At 36.7% G+C, this 14,883-nt stretch overlaps 1 protein-coding gene across 2 annotated transcripts in view; it reads left to right on the top strand.

Moving 5' to 3' along the window:
* Positions 1-14,883, top strand: part of LOC131034260 (ubiquinone biosynthesis O-methyltransferase, mitochondrial) — a 178,494-nt gene that overhangs the window by 72,344 nt on the left and 91,267 nt on the right. For both annotated transcript variants that reach the window (XM_057965693.2, XM_057965692.2), the window contains exon 4: positions 13,274-13,351. In XM_057965693.2, the coding sequence (XP_057821676.1) occupies positions 13,274-13,351 (78 nt within the window). The remainder of the gene's footprint in view (positions 1-13,273; positions 13,352-14,883) is intronic.

Consider the following 14,883-nt stretch of genomic DNA (forward strand, 5'->3'; position numbering starts at 1 on the left):
TGCCCGATTGTCCATTCCTCAAGTTTCATCTATTCTTCAATCTTTGGGTGGTTCTTCCCAGCCCCTTTCTCCACTACCATACAGATCCGCGATGTTTGCACCTCTCACAACATCGACCAACATTGTTCGTACCCATCTATCTCTCCTTTGTTAGTTTGTCCTCACCGTACTGCGCACCTCAGACAACCTTCCTCTCTTGGTTGCGTTTCCACTCCATCCCCTCGCAAGACTTTCTCAGCATCGTTGTTTGCTTCGACTGGTAGTCAGAAACCAGAAGGGCTGTCATTTCAACACGTCCAATCTAGAGACCATGCATAGGCTAGCGTGTTACAACATTTCTCCTATAATGGCTCATCAAGTATGTGCGCTGACATTATTTATTCACAATTTGCCCTAAAATCAATAGGTCTAAGCTTTGTTGAAAGCTCATCGCCAGATTTGTCAGGTATGTGTGCTAACATTATTAATTTGCAACCTGTGTGTTCAATGCCTAGCATTAATGAGCTCATTTTCTTGTTTGCAAATTCCAACTTTCCTCAAATTACTCCCAACTTGAATCCTCAATCAACCATGTTATCATCCTTGTCCCACATCATGTCTTGGTCTCCCCACACGTCCCTCATAGCTAAGGTGTTTTCTCTTCACTCTAATGATATCACGAACTCCATGTACAAAGTTAACTACTTCTCATTAATACCCCATTCTATCCCACTCTTATCTACATTCCTGAGTTGCCAACCTTACGTTTTCTGCCCCATTCACCACCCAACCCTTGAATCCATTGCCTCGTTTTCCTTGTTCTCCTCAACTATGCGATTGGAACTGCAAATTGGTTATCAAACTATCGACAACCTTCTTAGATTAGCTTTCTTTCAACTTCCTAAAGTGATGCAGTCACCGGTTAGGAGGGACTTCGAAGAGATCAATCTGGACTGGGCAGCAAGAGTAAACACAACAAAAACAAGAGGATATGATGGAGGCAATGCAAAACTGAACAAATTAGTTAATGAAAACTGATTATAGGTAACCAGTAACATTTAGATTACAAGATTTGGCTTGCTGGCCTATTACTTACATGCTCAATTACAGAATTGGTCAACTGCAGACCACCTAATCTTAAGATATGTCTTGTATGTTCTTCCTAACTGAATTATGATGCTCAATTACATTGATTTATATGGTCTAGACGGATCCGGTCTTCCCAAGAGGGAAAGAACAAGATCAAACGTGTAAACACTAGGTCGACCTTCGCCAAAGAGATTACTCTGGAAAATCCAAAGGATGAAGTGCAGATCAAAGGGAAGGTCGGCCACACGCCAAGGAACATTGGAATCCACGAACAGGGTCTCCGCAAGCTACAGAAAGGGTCCGCAAGACTCTCCAATAGCAAAATAGGTCCAGGCGGTTCCGGTGTCCAAAGCCAGAAAAATATCTCAGAATCCGGAATCAATAACTTGCCAGAAAATGGTTGAAATGCTCCGTGGTTTAGGAATAAGGAGGATGATCATATCCACAAGCAAAATCCAGCTCGACAAGATCCGGTGAGCCAATGTAAGAAAATACAGAAAGGAATGCTGAAACTGCAAAACAGAAAACAAACTGAAAAGAAATGTTTTTGGTTGATGCAAGATTGCCAAGAACCAGGGATGCTCCTACATCATAAAGTGAGGTTATGGCTTTGCCGTGACGCCTCGCTCCATTGCCCATGTCGATTTCTTTATCAAAATTGAGAATGTAGTTTGCTCTCTTCCTTCAGATAGTGCCAAAGAAGGCAAAGAAGATTGTTTAATGGGTAATAATGACCTAGTCATTTCCAAGGCTGATAATTATAATGCCATTGTCATAATAATCAAGTTTGACTACGTCTTTAAAATTCTTGACCTTCTATATGATTCTAGTAGCTACAAGATCTTATCTCACAGTTGTTGCTCCAAAATCCTAAAAAAAGTTAGATCCATGATTGGCTGTTCTTCTTTCGATGATGCAACCAAGAAGTGCCACTTGTTGTCCAAAGAGGTGACTCCTTGCATTTGTGGAGTTCCCAAAATTCACAAAGTAGGCATTTGTCTCAGAAGCATTGTGGATTACCATAAACTCTCACTTGGCTAAATTGATTGCCCCTCTTATAAGGAATTTTAACTCTTCATCAAAGATTCTTACCAATTTGTCCAATTTGTCAAGGACAAAAGATTAGAGAGCAATGGCATCTTTCTAGGTTTTGACATCTTACTAAGCTCCCTACTCTTGATTCCAGTGAGATTGTCAAGTGCAAATCTTCTGTGGAGTTGGAGAACTTGGTAGAATTATGCCTAAGATCTACTTTCGTCTCCTTCCAAGGTGTTATTTATGAGCAAGTTGATGGTGTGGCTATGGGCTTCCCTCTCTCTTTTCATAGCTAACTATGATGTCCCCTTCTAGTTGACATCAATCAGCTGTGCAGATTGGCCTATCATAGACCCTAGTAGGCTAATGAGGTTGGATAGAGGGTCCCTTGAGGGATGCAACTTATTCAGTGGTCAGAGCTATGCAGGATTGGTGTTCTTTTGAGGTCTATAGGACTCCGTATGCAGTACTTACTATTTATAGTAAGTTAGAGATGGACCCCTGCTATTTTTAGTAAGGGGGTATGGTCATATGCAGTTCCCTCATTTCAGCTCCTAGTTCAGACGACGTGCAAAAATGCTGAGTAATAAAGGAGATATTAATGTTTATTTGGCTAAAATAAACATTAATGGTTATGAGCTTATATTATAAAGTTATAATATAATTTTATATTATAACTTAAGTGACTTAATGTTGAGGGTCAATTCATCATCGGAAAGGGGGCCATTTGAGCAATTAATTATAAATGCCAAACTTAATGAATTATTAAAAGATTTCCTAAGTTTAAAATGAAATATTATTTTAAATGTTATTTAAAATGCTTTTTGGGGAAATTGTTCTTCTTGAGAGAATATAAGTCTTTGCTGGAGAAATTGAACTTCATTATGTTTTGGTGTTTTTACTTGTTATTTCTTTGGAGCATTGGAGTTTGTGCAAAACCAAGGGTTTCTGCAGTCTTCTGAGCTTATCGGCATTGGAGAGCACTGGTTCTTCTCTGCAGCAGCAGCAGTTAGAGGGTGTGAAATATTCACCTGATATTGCTTGACAGATTGGCTTCACACAGAGGTCAATATTGAGCTGATTGGGTTATATTATTGCAGTATTCTTATCAGATTTGTGGGCAGATTGTTGAAGGGTTTAGGCGCAGTGATTGGGGAGTGGTTGGCATTGAATTCAAGGCTGTACGGTCTATGTTTTGTAACCCCAACAGCAGCCATACCTCATCTTCTAAGAAAGGGTACGATTTTGGTAGAGGAGCCCTCCATAAATTCCAATAAAATTACAAAAGGGGGCACAGGGTATAGGAAGAGGACTTGGCATCATCAGAAGAAATCATAGCTGCTGTTTGTTGGAGTTACCTACAACCATTGTCCTTGCTTTTTCGACCAGCACTTATAATAAGTCATTCCTCCAGTAAATGCAGTTAGAGCATGTTGGGTTCTTACATTGGTATCAGAGCTTTGATCTTGCCATCCTGGAGGGTTAAAGATTTCATATGCAGCCATTGGAAATCGGTCCTCATAGATATTATACACGCAAAAGGGCATTGCTTGTAATGTCCCTACTAGTTAGAGATCACTGTCCTGTAAAACAGATTGTTAGAATACAACAAATGTATATATATAATTAATCTAACTTGCAATTTAACTCGAAATACTTAATTAACACTAATCCAATTCTTACCTAATAAAAAGGATACGAATGCCATACGAAGATATGTCCTTAGGCGACTGTGAGGCTCGCCTTCTTGGAACCCATCTTGGTTCCAAGCCCTTCAGGAAGTCGAAAGTGAATTTGACTCTTGTCTCGAATGTAATTTCTTACATCCAAGCCCTCCAGGAAGTCGAAGGTGAATTTGACTCCTGTCTTGAATATAATTTCTTACATCCAAGCCCTCCAGGAAATCAAAGGTTAATTTGATTCCTATCTTGGGTGTAATTTCTTACATCCAAGCCCTCCAGGAAATCGAAGGTTAATTCGATTCCTGTCTTGGGTGATGCACCTCATCACCCAAGTCCTCAGAGGGGACCGATCAGATCCGTCTCTTCTTGGTGAACTTAGTCAACCAAGCCATACATATGCATATAAGTATTCAGTATATATACTGCCCTAGGGATTATCATAATCCCTCCCTTAGACTAAGGGAGTTTCCTCCCTATAGCCTCCATCATGTAATCACATTTATAATACATTTTTGCATTTTATTACTATTTTCCATTCCATAATCCACATTTATATATTCCTGATTTAACTTGTATTCCCTAACATATATTCATAAAAATGTTCATTATCTAATATTCACATTTATTTCTTAACATATATTCCTAACTATTCATTAGTATATTTTCACATATTCATTAACAGATGATTACATATTCCTTAACACCTAAAATCCCTTCATTAACATATGTATTAAAAATATCCATTACTTATATTCATTACATATATATTAAATATGCATTTAATTATTAACATATATATTAAAATATGTATTTAATTATATTCATGAACATATATATATATATATTAAGATATTCATTTATTAACATATATATTTTAATTATATTCATTAACATATATAATAAAACATTCATTTATTGCTTACCTGTGTTCGCAGTTTTCCCCTTATACATACACCCGAAGATTACACTTTTACTGAATTATTATTCCAGCATTGTATTCCGCACTACACTTCTTAAATATATATTTCTTTTTCATGACATGCACCACCCACGTCTGAGAACTACTTTATTTTCTTTATTTTCTGAGTTGTAATCTCAGAATTATTTTCTCACACACTCCATCCCCTTCTCCCTCCCCTTTTTTGTTTTACACTTTATTTAAACCCTCTATATATACCTTTACATGAAGCGGTCATATTGAAAAGACGTATCTTTCAAATACTAAATCGTATCTCTTCTTTTAATCGCGCATTTGCCTTACTAATCCAAACCGGTCATATGCTTTACCAAACGATGATTGTAATTATCAATGATTTCATAGTTTTATCGATTAGTTGAAAGATATGAAAATCAGTAGTTAAAACTTAAAACTATTTAATTTGTATTAGTCTTACATTACTGAATATCACTGTCTAATGTGAGGGAACAATCTTTGACAACAGCAGTTTATTTATATTTGATTTAATAATCAACTTTATTTATTGATTAGGATGAGTGCTATTCTATTGTTTTTTAATATTTATTGAATATTTGTTTTTCTGAATTTTATTTATTATTATATTTGTTTTCTAATTACTTTATTATGTTTTGTCAATAATATAATATTGTAAAATTTATATTATTATTTGATAAATAAGAAATTAATATTAATTTTTAAATCATGTTCATAAATAATATTTAATTAATGAATTTTAAATAATCATTCGTTGGTAATTATTATATTAATTAATAATAATAATTTCTTCATTTAGGGTCTCTCTCTTTCTCTCCGTATATATATAACGATCCAGGAGGGGACATGACATTGTTGAACAGGAAACAAAATTTTGATAATCAGCAGGACACCATGGGTGACAAAAGAGAGAACAGTCCACCCCGTGATGAGGTTGTAGAAGTAAGGGCAACCATGAGGGGGCTACAGGATGGACAACAACGGATAGCTGATACACTTTAGCAACTTACAACAACCATTCAACAACTGGGTAATCCCTAAAGACAGAACCTGGATCAGACAAATAACAGGAGAAGGCAAAATTTGGAACCTGAAGATAATAAGAGTGCAGTTGAGACTCCCAGAGCACATTGAGCAGCTACCCGCACTGTTGATCGGCCTACAAGACACAACTTCTTGAGAGATGAACCACAAGAAGAAGGAAGAGGAGATGGGGAGGCTGAGGTTGTAGATAATGTTATGACAGTGCATGATGAGTGGAGTTTGCTACCTCCTAGTGTCAGGGAGCACATGAACTTTGATCAGTATATGAGGCAAAAGAGAGAGACCACCAGAGCTAGGCAAGACAAAAGGCCTAGAAATGAGCACAGGGATTTGGAGTTTGCTACCAGAAAGCTCACTTTACCTTTCTTTGATGGGAGTGGTGCAGTCACAACACGGTCATGGATACATAAGCTGGACAACTACTTCACTTTGAGGCCTATGACTGAGGGAGATGCAATAAAATTTGCTACATTGCATCTTGATGGAGTTGCTCACGAGTACTGGCACAATGGGTTGATTGCCTTACAACATGATGAGATCACCACCTACCAGGAGTTTGCTGATTTGTTGGTGGAGAGGTTTGATAAAAAGGATCCAAAATCCTATTTCAAGGACCTTGCACAACTAAGACAGGTGGGGAGTTTGGAGGCATACATTGGAGAGTTTCAAAAGTTGTCTTGTTTGGTTACCAATATTTCAAATCAGCGGTTGGTTGTGTTGTTTGTTGAAGGACTTTTGGAACCTTTGAAGGGTTGGGTTAAGGCTTTTGATCCACCTACACTCCAAACAGCCATGAAGAAAGCAGGGAGCATGGAACTTGCAGCTTCACAAAGTAAGTTTTCATCTAAAGGATCCTCTTCTTTCAAAGATAACAAATCTTTCTCTAAGAACAAAGAAAAATCAGATTATAACAAAGATTAAAAAGGGAATTCAGCAGATGCACCTTTGGATAGGGAGACATTAAATAATCTAAGGAAGAAGAAATTATGTTTATACTGGAAAGGACCCTACGATGCAAAGCATGACTGTCCCTTGAGAGCCAAAAGGGAAAGGAAATAGAGTTATGTGGGCTTATTATGAGGACTCAAAATCTGAAAATTCGGACCAGCAACCAATCTGGCCTTGTACTTATCCAAAGTACCATCTGCATGATACTTAACTTTATAAACCCATGTACAACTAATAGGTTTCTTCCTAGGAGGCAGATCAGAAAGAACCCAAGTGTTATTCTTCAGAAGACTATGGTATTCTGTCTGCATAGCCTTTTCCCACTCAGGAATACCTTTAGCCTTTGAATATGTCTGGGGCTCATGGATGCTGTGGATGTTGGCCATAAGTGCAAAGTTGACTGTATTCTATTGCTTTCTCTTTCGGCAAACCGATCTATCCTCAAGAAGCGCATCATCACGAAGATCTCCTATTGTCTTGGCCCACAATTTTGGCCCAAGGGTACAAGTACCAACATCTGGCATTGGAGGAAGTCCCATGGAATTTCTTGAACAAAGTCATCTGGATGCGAATCCTGTGAAAAATCAGGTGGTGCTGGATTGGTAGATTCCTCATCTTCAGTGTCAGAATGCTCTGAAGCCCTCCCATCATGGGAACCAAGAGGAAGATGAACTCCAACATTAGAAGTCTTCATAGACTGAGTCACAGGACTAGGAGTAGTAGAAAGCATAAATGGACCAGTAGTCTCATCAACCACAACATCGTGATTGAAAATGAGACGCTCTGTCTCCACATCAATCAACCTGTAGGCCTTGTGTTTGTTATTGTAACCAGTAAACATAAGTGTTTGGCTCTTTGAATCCAGCTTAGCACGCTTGGCGTTTGGAATCTATACATGAGCAGTAGAACTGAAGACTTTCAAATGGTCCACTTTAGGTAAAAGATGCCAAACTAGCTGTTCATCAAAAATTCTGACTTTAACCTTTTGTCATCTCTGATTTCTGGTTTTCACCGAGTTTTCTTAGTTTTTTTGAACTTTGCAATTTTGGTATTTTGGTTTTTACTTAGGAGTGTGGTACCAAATATCAAAATCAAAGGGGTTTAACATTCATCACATGCATAAGAATAACATTTCCTGAGCATCTATTACAAATTAGCATGGTGTGATCTACAATTTGGAACTCTGATTTTTATTGACATCTTCAAATAATTTTCCAGATTCAACTATTAGAATATTAAATGTCAAGAATTCTCATACCTGGAGGCTCCAGCACTGTCTTTTTAGAATTTGTTGATAAATGCAATGTTCAAAGCAAGAATATCTACTAAACAGCTACAGGGTCGATTTGAGTTTTAAATTCCATATCATTAATTATGAATGCTGTGATGCCCTTATTGCAGTGGATCGAATTGCTGCTCCAGCTGGGCGATACTATTGAAGGAAGAATAAATGAAATATTGTGGTTGATGACTTTAAGTGTTGGATTGACCTCCTGTTTGCTGTATACACTTCAGTGATGAACCCTTGCTGGTTGATCTTTTTTGTATCCAAATCACCCTTCCAGTGTGGTGTAAAACTTAATAATCAATCTGAATTTGCTTCCAGAAAACCATACGCCACCTGCAAATAGAGAATCACTGGGAAATAATGCAGTGCTGGTAAATAATGATGTTGTGGCAGGACCTGAAATCAATAATGATTATAGCCAAATTGTCCAAATTGATCATCAGATTCAGATATTTGCACAGCAACCCTAGACGTCCAACCTGGAAGTTAACCTGAAGATTTGTTGACCTGTAACCTGATCCAGTATGCATAATTGGGAATCCTGTATGGATTTCCCAATGAGCGAATTTGGTTTTGCATCCAATTCATAAACTTCTAAGGGATTTCGTCCTTAGAGCAATTCCAGTCATGCACTGAAAATTTCATGAGAGCTGAAAAATAATAATCGATTTCCAATCCCTTCTAACTGCCGTCAATTTCCTTTATTACCATCGACTTCCCCTGGGGAATCCTGTGATAAAAAAATAGTTCCATTAATTATGCCAAACACTGCCGTTTCCACTACTGCAACTAGTCACAACTGCAGGACTTCCCAGTTCGTGATTGCTGGAAAAAAACACGATTGGCCTCCCATTGGTTAATTTAATTTTATTGCCCAGTTTTCCTAGCATTGGAAAAGAAATATTTCACGCATGATGAAGTCTTCACGGGAATAAATTTCTTATTGGCTCAAAACAAATATTTTTTTCCCTTGAGACTATAGTGCAGGAAATATTTGGGGATCGATTATTTTATGCCTTTATAGTTGCCAAAAAAAATAATAAACTTCCAAGTCTTAGTGCGGCCCCCACCAAGTTAAAAGAAACTTTATTTCACATGAGGAATTATTTATCTATGACTCTGCCAAGGATGGAAAATAGACTTGATCGCCACCCATCTATTCAATAAATAATAAATTATTTATTAATTTATTTCATATTTATTTTTTATTAAGTCATGATATGTATGATTAAATATTATCAGACTTTTATTCCCCCAAACACTCAATTGAACCTCGAACTGTATTTTGTTGATGACCACCTAAAGGTGGATATAGCCTGAATCCTTGATGCCAACCAAGTGTACATCGCTAAATTATAGGGATGCTCATAAAGTGTAGACGAAAATCCCGATGAACCTGAAACTGAGTCTTGATGACTCATCTATAAGCACCTCTTGGTAACTGTTGCTGATCTGGAAGTTCTTCCTAAAAATTAGGAGACCCTCCTAAAAATTAGGAACCTGACAAAAGTCTCTCAATCATCCCAGAAAGTCTCCAAGCACGTCCAAGACCAATCCTAATCATCCCTTAAAATCTAGGAATATCTCCTAAATTTTAGGAATATGCCTGAAACTGCTCAAAATGGCATATAAAGCTCAGGACTACCTTTGTCAATCCACTGAAAGGAATCGCTCTGCGTCTTGATGGCCCACGAGATCCAAATAATAGACCATCCCACTACTCTTCTCCTATCGCCTAGAAAGGGGACATTACATTAGGCTTGTGTCCTGACCAGGCTTCTTCAGGGGTCATCTTCTTAATGACATGTGTAGGTGATCGATTCAGGAGGTAGACTACAATATAGACTGCTTCAGCCCAATATTTCTTAGGAACATTGCGATGCTCCATCATAGATCGATCCATTTCAGTAATGGTGCGATTCCTACGTTCAATGACACCATTCTGTTGAGGGGTGTATGGTGTGGTGAGTTGGCGCTTAATGCCATCTGTAGCACAAAATGTAGAGAAGTCAGCGAAACAAAACTCCCGTGCATTATCTGACCTTAGAGTGACAATTTGAGAACCGGATTCTTTTTCAACTCAGGCCTTAAATTGCTGAAATGTATTGAACACTTTTGATTTATTGTTGAGAAAATACACCCACATTTTCCGACTGAAATCATCAACAAATAATAAAAAGTACCTGGACCCAGTAACAGATGGAGTGTTCATTGGCCCACATACATCAGCGTGAACCAATTGAAGGACCTTGGAGGCTCGCCAAGAGTCACCATCCGAGAATGGTGCCCGATGCTGCTTCCCAGCTTGACAGGCTCCACAAACTCCATGATTTTAAGTTGGGATCTCAGGTAGACCAGCAACCAAACCCTCCTGAGATAACTGAGAGAGATAGAGTACGAATTTTTTTTTAGAATCCTAAATTTTTTAGTGAAATTTTTTCGTAAAGAATTTTTTTTGTACTCTTTTCAAAAAAAATTGCCTAGGGTTTTCCAGTGCCTCTGTCTGGTTCTGTTGCCGGGATCTTCTCAAAAAAAATTCTTTACAAAAAGTTTTCATTAAAAAATTTAGGATTATAAAAATTTTCAAATTTTTTTTTGCCCTAGCTCTGATACCATGTGAAAATCAGAGATTCACTGGTAAAAAATACAATATCTATTAACTGAGAAAAGATTACAATAAATAGGAATTACCAAGCAGAGTAGATATTAAAGAAATCAACTATTTCTAACTACCTACAACTGTAGACATTTAAGATGTCTTAACAACCTATACCTACTAACTTGACCATTAACAGTATAAAGAAATATAATTCTAACAAAAGAGCTATTTTGGTAATGAGAGGTGCCTAGTGAAAGGATCTAAGATTCTGAAGTCTATGATGGTGGAAATGGAAAGAAGTAATCATCATTGTAAATGTGCAGAAAATGATTGATTTGTTGTAGTATACAAATATAGTTTACTTTTCAATTTGTCTTTTTTTTTTTTGTGAAAGTGGATAGATTCCAGTACGCAACTTTATGGCCGACTTGGTATAGGAGCATACATATGTTTTATGGATGGGCTGGTGATTTCATCTTCAGAGATTCCTAGTTAGTTTGTTGACATTTTTAAGCATTTAATGTTTCTCATGCATGGTTATCACTGCTTGGTTTGCTATAGATAGGATATAAAACTTGAATTATTGTTAGTGTCTGTTAAAATTTGGGGAGTTCTTAAATTGAAAGTATTTTAGAGTATATAAGATTTTAGGTATCATAAACCTATACTGTTAGCATTGACATAGATTTCAAATGCAGTCTTTAATTGTAATATGCACTCCTGATTTTTTTAAAAAGTTTGCCAAGTAACTTAACAATAAACAACATTTATGTATTAGGTCACTGCTGTAATAAGTATTATGTCATTTGAATCTTGCAAGTGCTGATTATATCAACTTTTAATTGAAATGACATTTGCAGGCATAGAGTCATTTCATGGTATTGAAATAGACATAAACAAGTACATGAAATACCTCATATAAGCGTCATAAACAGCTCATTAAGGTCTAGAATCTAAACTACTGAGTGGAAAGAAACAGGTCTGAAACTCGCATGAATACCCTCAGCTACAGTTTGAAATATCCAGCAATAAACTCCCAAACACTCCAAGGCAATACCATGTAATCACCAACATGGCAGTTATGTCTCCAACTTATTTGCCACTCCAAGAAAAGTGGTCTGAAAACAACAGCATTATCAGTTCTGAATTTTTCACCCCAATAAGATGGCTATGCATGAAACCCTCATCCACACAGGCCAAAATATCCACAATGGAAAGTGGATCTGAACTTAACGGAAACCTTCACAAATTCTCATGGGAAGTGGTCACACAGCATAGCATAATCATTTGAAGCAATACGCATAAACATGGGATCAACCCACCAACTAGGGCACTGAGATTGTAGGTGTACGAACCAGCTTGAAAACAAGGGTTTGACTAGCAACATATCCCTGTAAATTTAAATCAAATACACCAAAAACAATGCCATAAACACTGCAGAAAATTTACAATAAATATGGGTCCAAACAGCCATCAGAAACCCATGAAGATTTCATCTTTCTAAAGACCTGAATCTCCAAACTCTGTGAAACACAATGTATTTCTTGACTGAAAAATACCAAATCCAACAAGGTGGATCAATCACCACCAAAACCAGTAGATTAAAGAGGGTTTTCGTCTTCAACAGCACCCAGAAGAAATTTCTCTGTTCATTCCAACAACATTCTGTTATGTTTGCAAATTCTGTATACCAAAATGAGAGCCCAAACTCCAACATATAGAAGAGAGCTTGGAAGGAAAAATTAGGGTTTTTCAAATATTTGAGTCTTTAATTCCCTCGAAAAAGGCCCCCATATAACTTTTTAAAAATAACTTATGCCCCCTCTTTAGCCAAGGTGTCCAACTTGGAGATTGTTTTTTCAAAATATTTAACGCTAGTTATGTATTAAAAAGTCACTTTTAAAACACCTAGCTGAAAATATTAAATTAATTTCCATCACCTTAAGGAAACTCGACAAGACACTAGAAGTAGAGAATCGAACATGTTGGAACCAGTAGAAGCTAAAACATGATAATTGATGTCGACACGAGCACATACCAGAATTAGCAATGTTCTTCGAGAACCATAGAGAACAAACCCAAAGGAGCCTAGAGAGATTGGTGTCATGCAAGCACTTACTATAATTAGCAGTAAATTCTTTGAAGACCAAAGAGAACAACCCAAAATAACCCAAAAAGATCGGTGCCTTGCAAGCACTTACTATATATAGCACTTGCTGTTGAAACCCTCTGAAACTGAGAACTGAGCTTACTAAGAACATTGGAATCCTCTTAGCGCATCAAGAAAGCTATGGAAAACCTTGAAAACTGTCAACGTTTGCAGGACAAGATGGCGTAAAATTGGGGACATTACAATAATGTTCTATGTAACTTAATGTTAGAAAGTTCAGGGTAACAATGCGTTACAGTCTAAATGTATTGAATAAAATTTGAAATTTGTCGAAGAGAAAGTTGATAGGAACAAGAAAATTGTTCTATTAGATAGCGTATATGATAAATCCTAAAATTGGTTCTTTAAGTTCTAGTGAACTCACTCTAACTTATGAATGCTTATTATAGTCAATCTAAGTTATTATGAATGCTTATTATACATTATAATATAAGTTCTAGTGAACTCACTCTAACTTGGCCTTTTTCTTTCTAATTAAAACTTGCAGCCCTTAGCGAGAATGGGAGCACAAGTGACAGGAATTGATGCAGTGGAGAAAAATATTAACATGGCATCAGTGCATGCTGTAAGCATATTCAAATAACTATATTTGTATTTCATGATCAGTTGTACATCTTCTCAGCTTTGGTTTATTTATTAAATACTATTTAGTTGCTTATTCATTTCCCATCCTATTTTTTTCATTTAACCCTTCTTATTTTCTTTCCTGTAAACATTTTTAGATTTAAAATTTTAAGTGAAAATATGCACATTGTGCCCCATTTTGATAATTGTACCCCATTTTGAGAGCATGTTTTATGTCTTCTCTCTTTTTGCATCTCAGTGACCATGAGAGATTCTAGGTTTTTTCTGCAATGGCTCTTTATTGGCACTCTAAGGTTTGTCCAACCACTAACGGTTACCTTGTTTTTTCAAACAGTGTAATTAAAATTAAATTTTCATTTCACATTACAAGTTTGTTTTGCTCTCTCTTGTCATAACATATATCATTGCCACTTTTAGTTAGTTTTGGATGTACGTTCAATGTTACTATTGTTAACTATATAAGACCACAAATGGTCAGTTTTATAGAAAAATTCCTTTTTATCTTTGTACAGCTTGAAGAGGACACAGAAAATACTGAGAGGGGGTGGGCGGGGTGGAGAGAGGGGGTTTGAATCAGTATTTTTAACTTTTAATAACATGAAACCTTATAAAACATAGAGAGAGCAAAGATCAAGATGCAAACACCAAATTTCTCATGGAAAAACCTTTCGGATAAAAAACCATGACACACGATAGGGGGTTTGAATCAGTATTTTAAACTTTTAATAACATGAAACCTTACAAAACATAGGGAGAGCAAAGAACAAGATGCAAACACCAAATTTCTCATGGAAAAACCTTTCGGGTAAAATCCCACGACACACAATAGCTTTTATTAACATATGGGCACCAACCCATATTACAAAAGTGAGCACCAACTCACTGAGAGCACCTACTCTTGAAGCACAAACTTCAATCTGCTGAAACAGCTATTCCAGTCCTTTTTATACTCATAAAATACTGAAAGTTTTTAAAAGATCTTCACCAAAAAGAAATATATCATATCCACGTGCGCAGCTCCATTAAGTATCTCAAATATAAGTTCCTCGCTCTGAAAATGATGTTAGACACCTTAGAAACTATATTCAATCCTTCTTTGTATTGCACTCAGCGCAATCATATTCTACACACCTTACACTTCACTTGATTGTATGCTCCCTTATATCCACAGTTCACATGATGCATGCAAATCATACAACGTGAGCATACTCAATAAAAAATAACCAAAGAATCAGGTAGGACAAGTATATATCATGCCACAAACATCAACGCCAAAACAAGGAGACCACAAAGACTGCTGTGACAGAAATCTCACAGCCCACTACACTAATAAAAGAAAACCTGATGACTGTAAGAACCCCTACCTACTCTGCCTTAAATTTTTCAGTTAGGTAGGTTTGACTTGTTGTCAAACAGTTTGTGTGCAAGGTCTGATTTTGCTTTCCAGTTTTGTTTGATGTTTGTTTTGAAGAGCAAATGCAAGTATAACTCAACAAAATGAAAGTACATTAC

Source organism: Cryptomeria japonica, chromosome 3 (assembly GCF_030272615.1).
Source record: "Cryptomeria japonica chromosome 3, Sugi_1.0, whole genome shotgun sequence".
NCBI classification, from domain to species: Eukaryota; Viridiplantae; Streptophyta; class Pinopsida; order Cupressales; family Cupressaceae; genus Cryptomeria; species Cryptomeria japonica.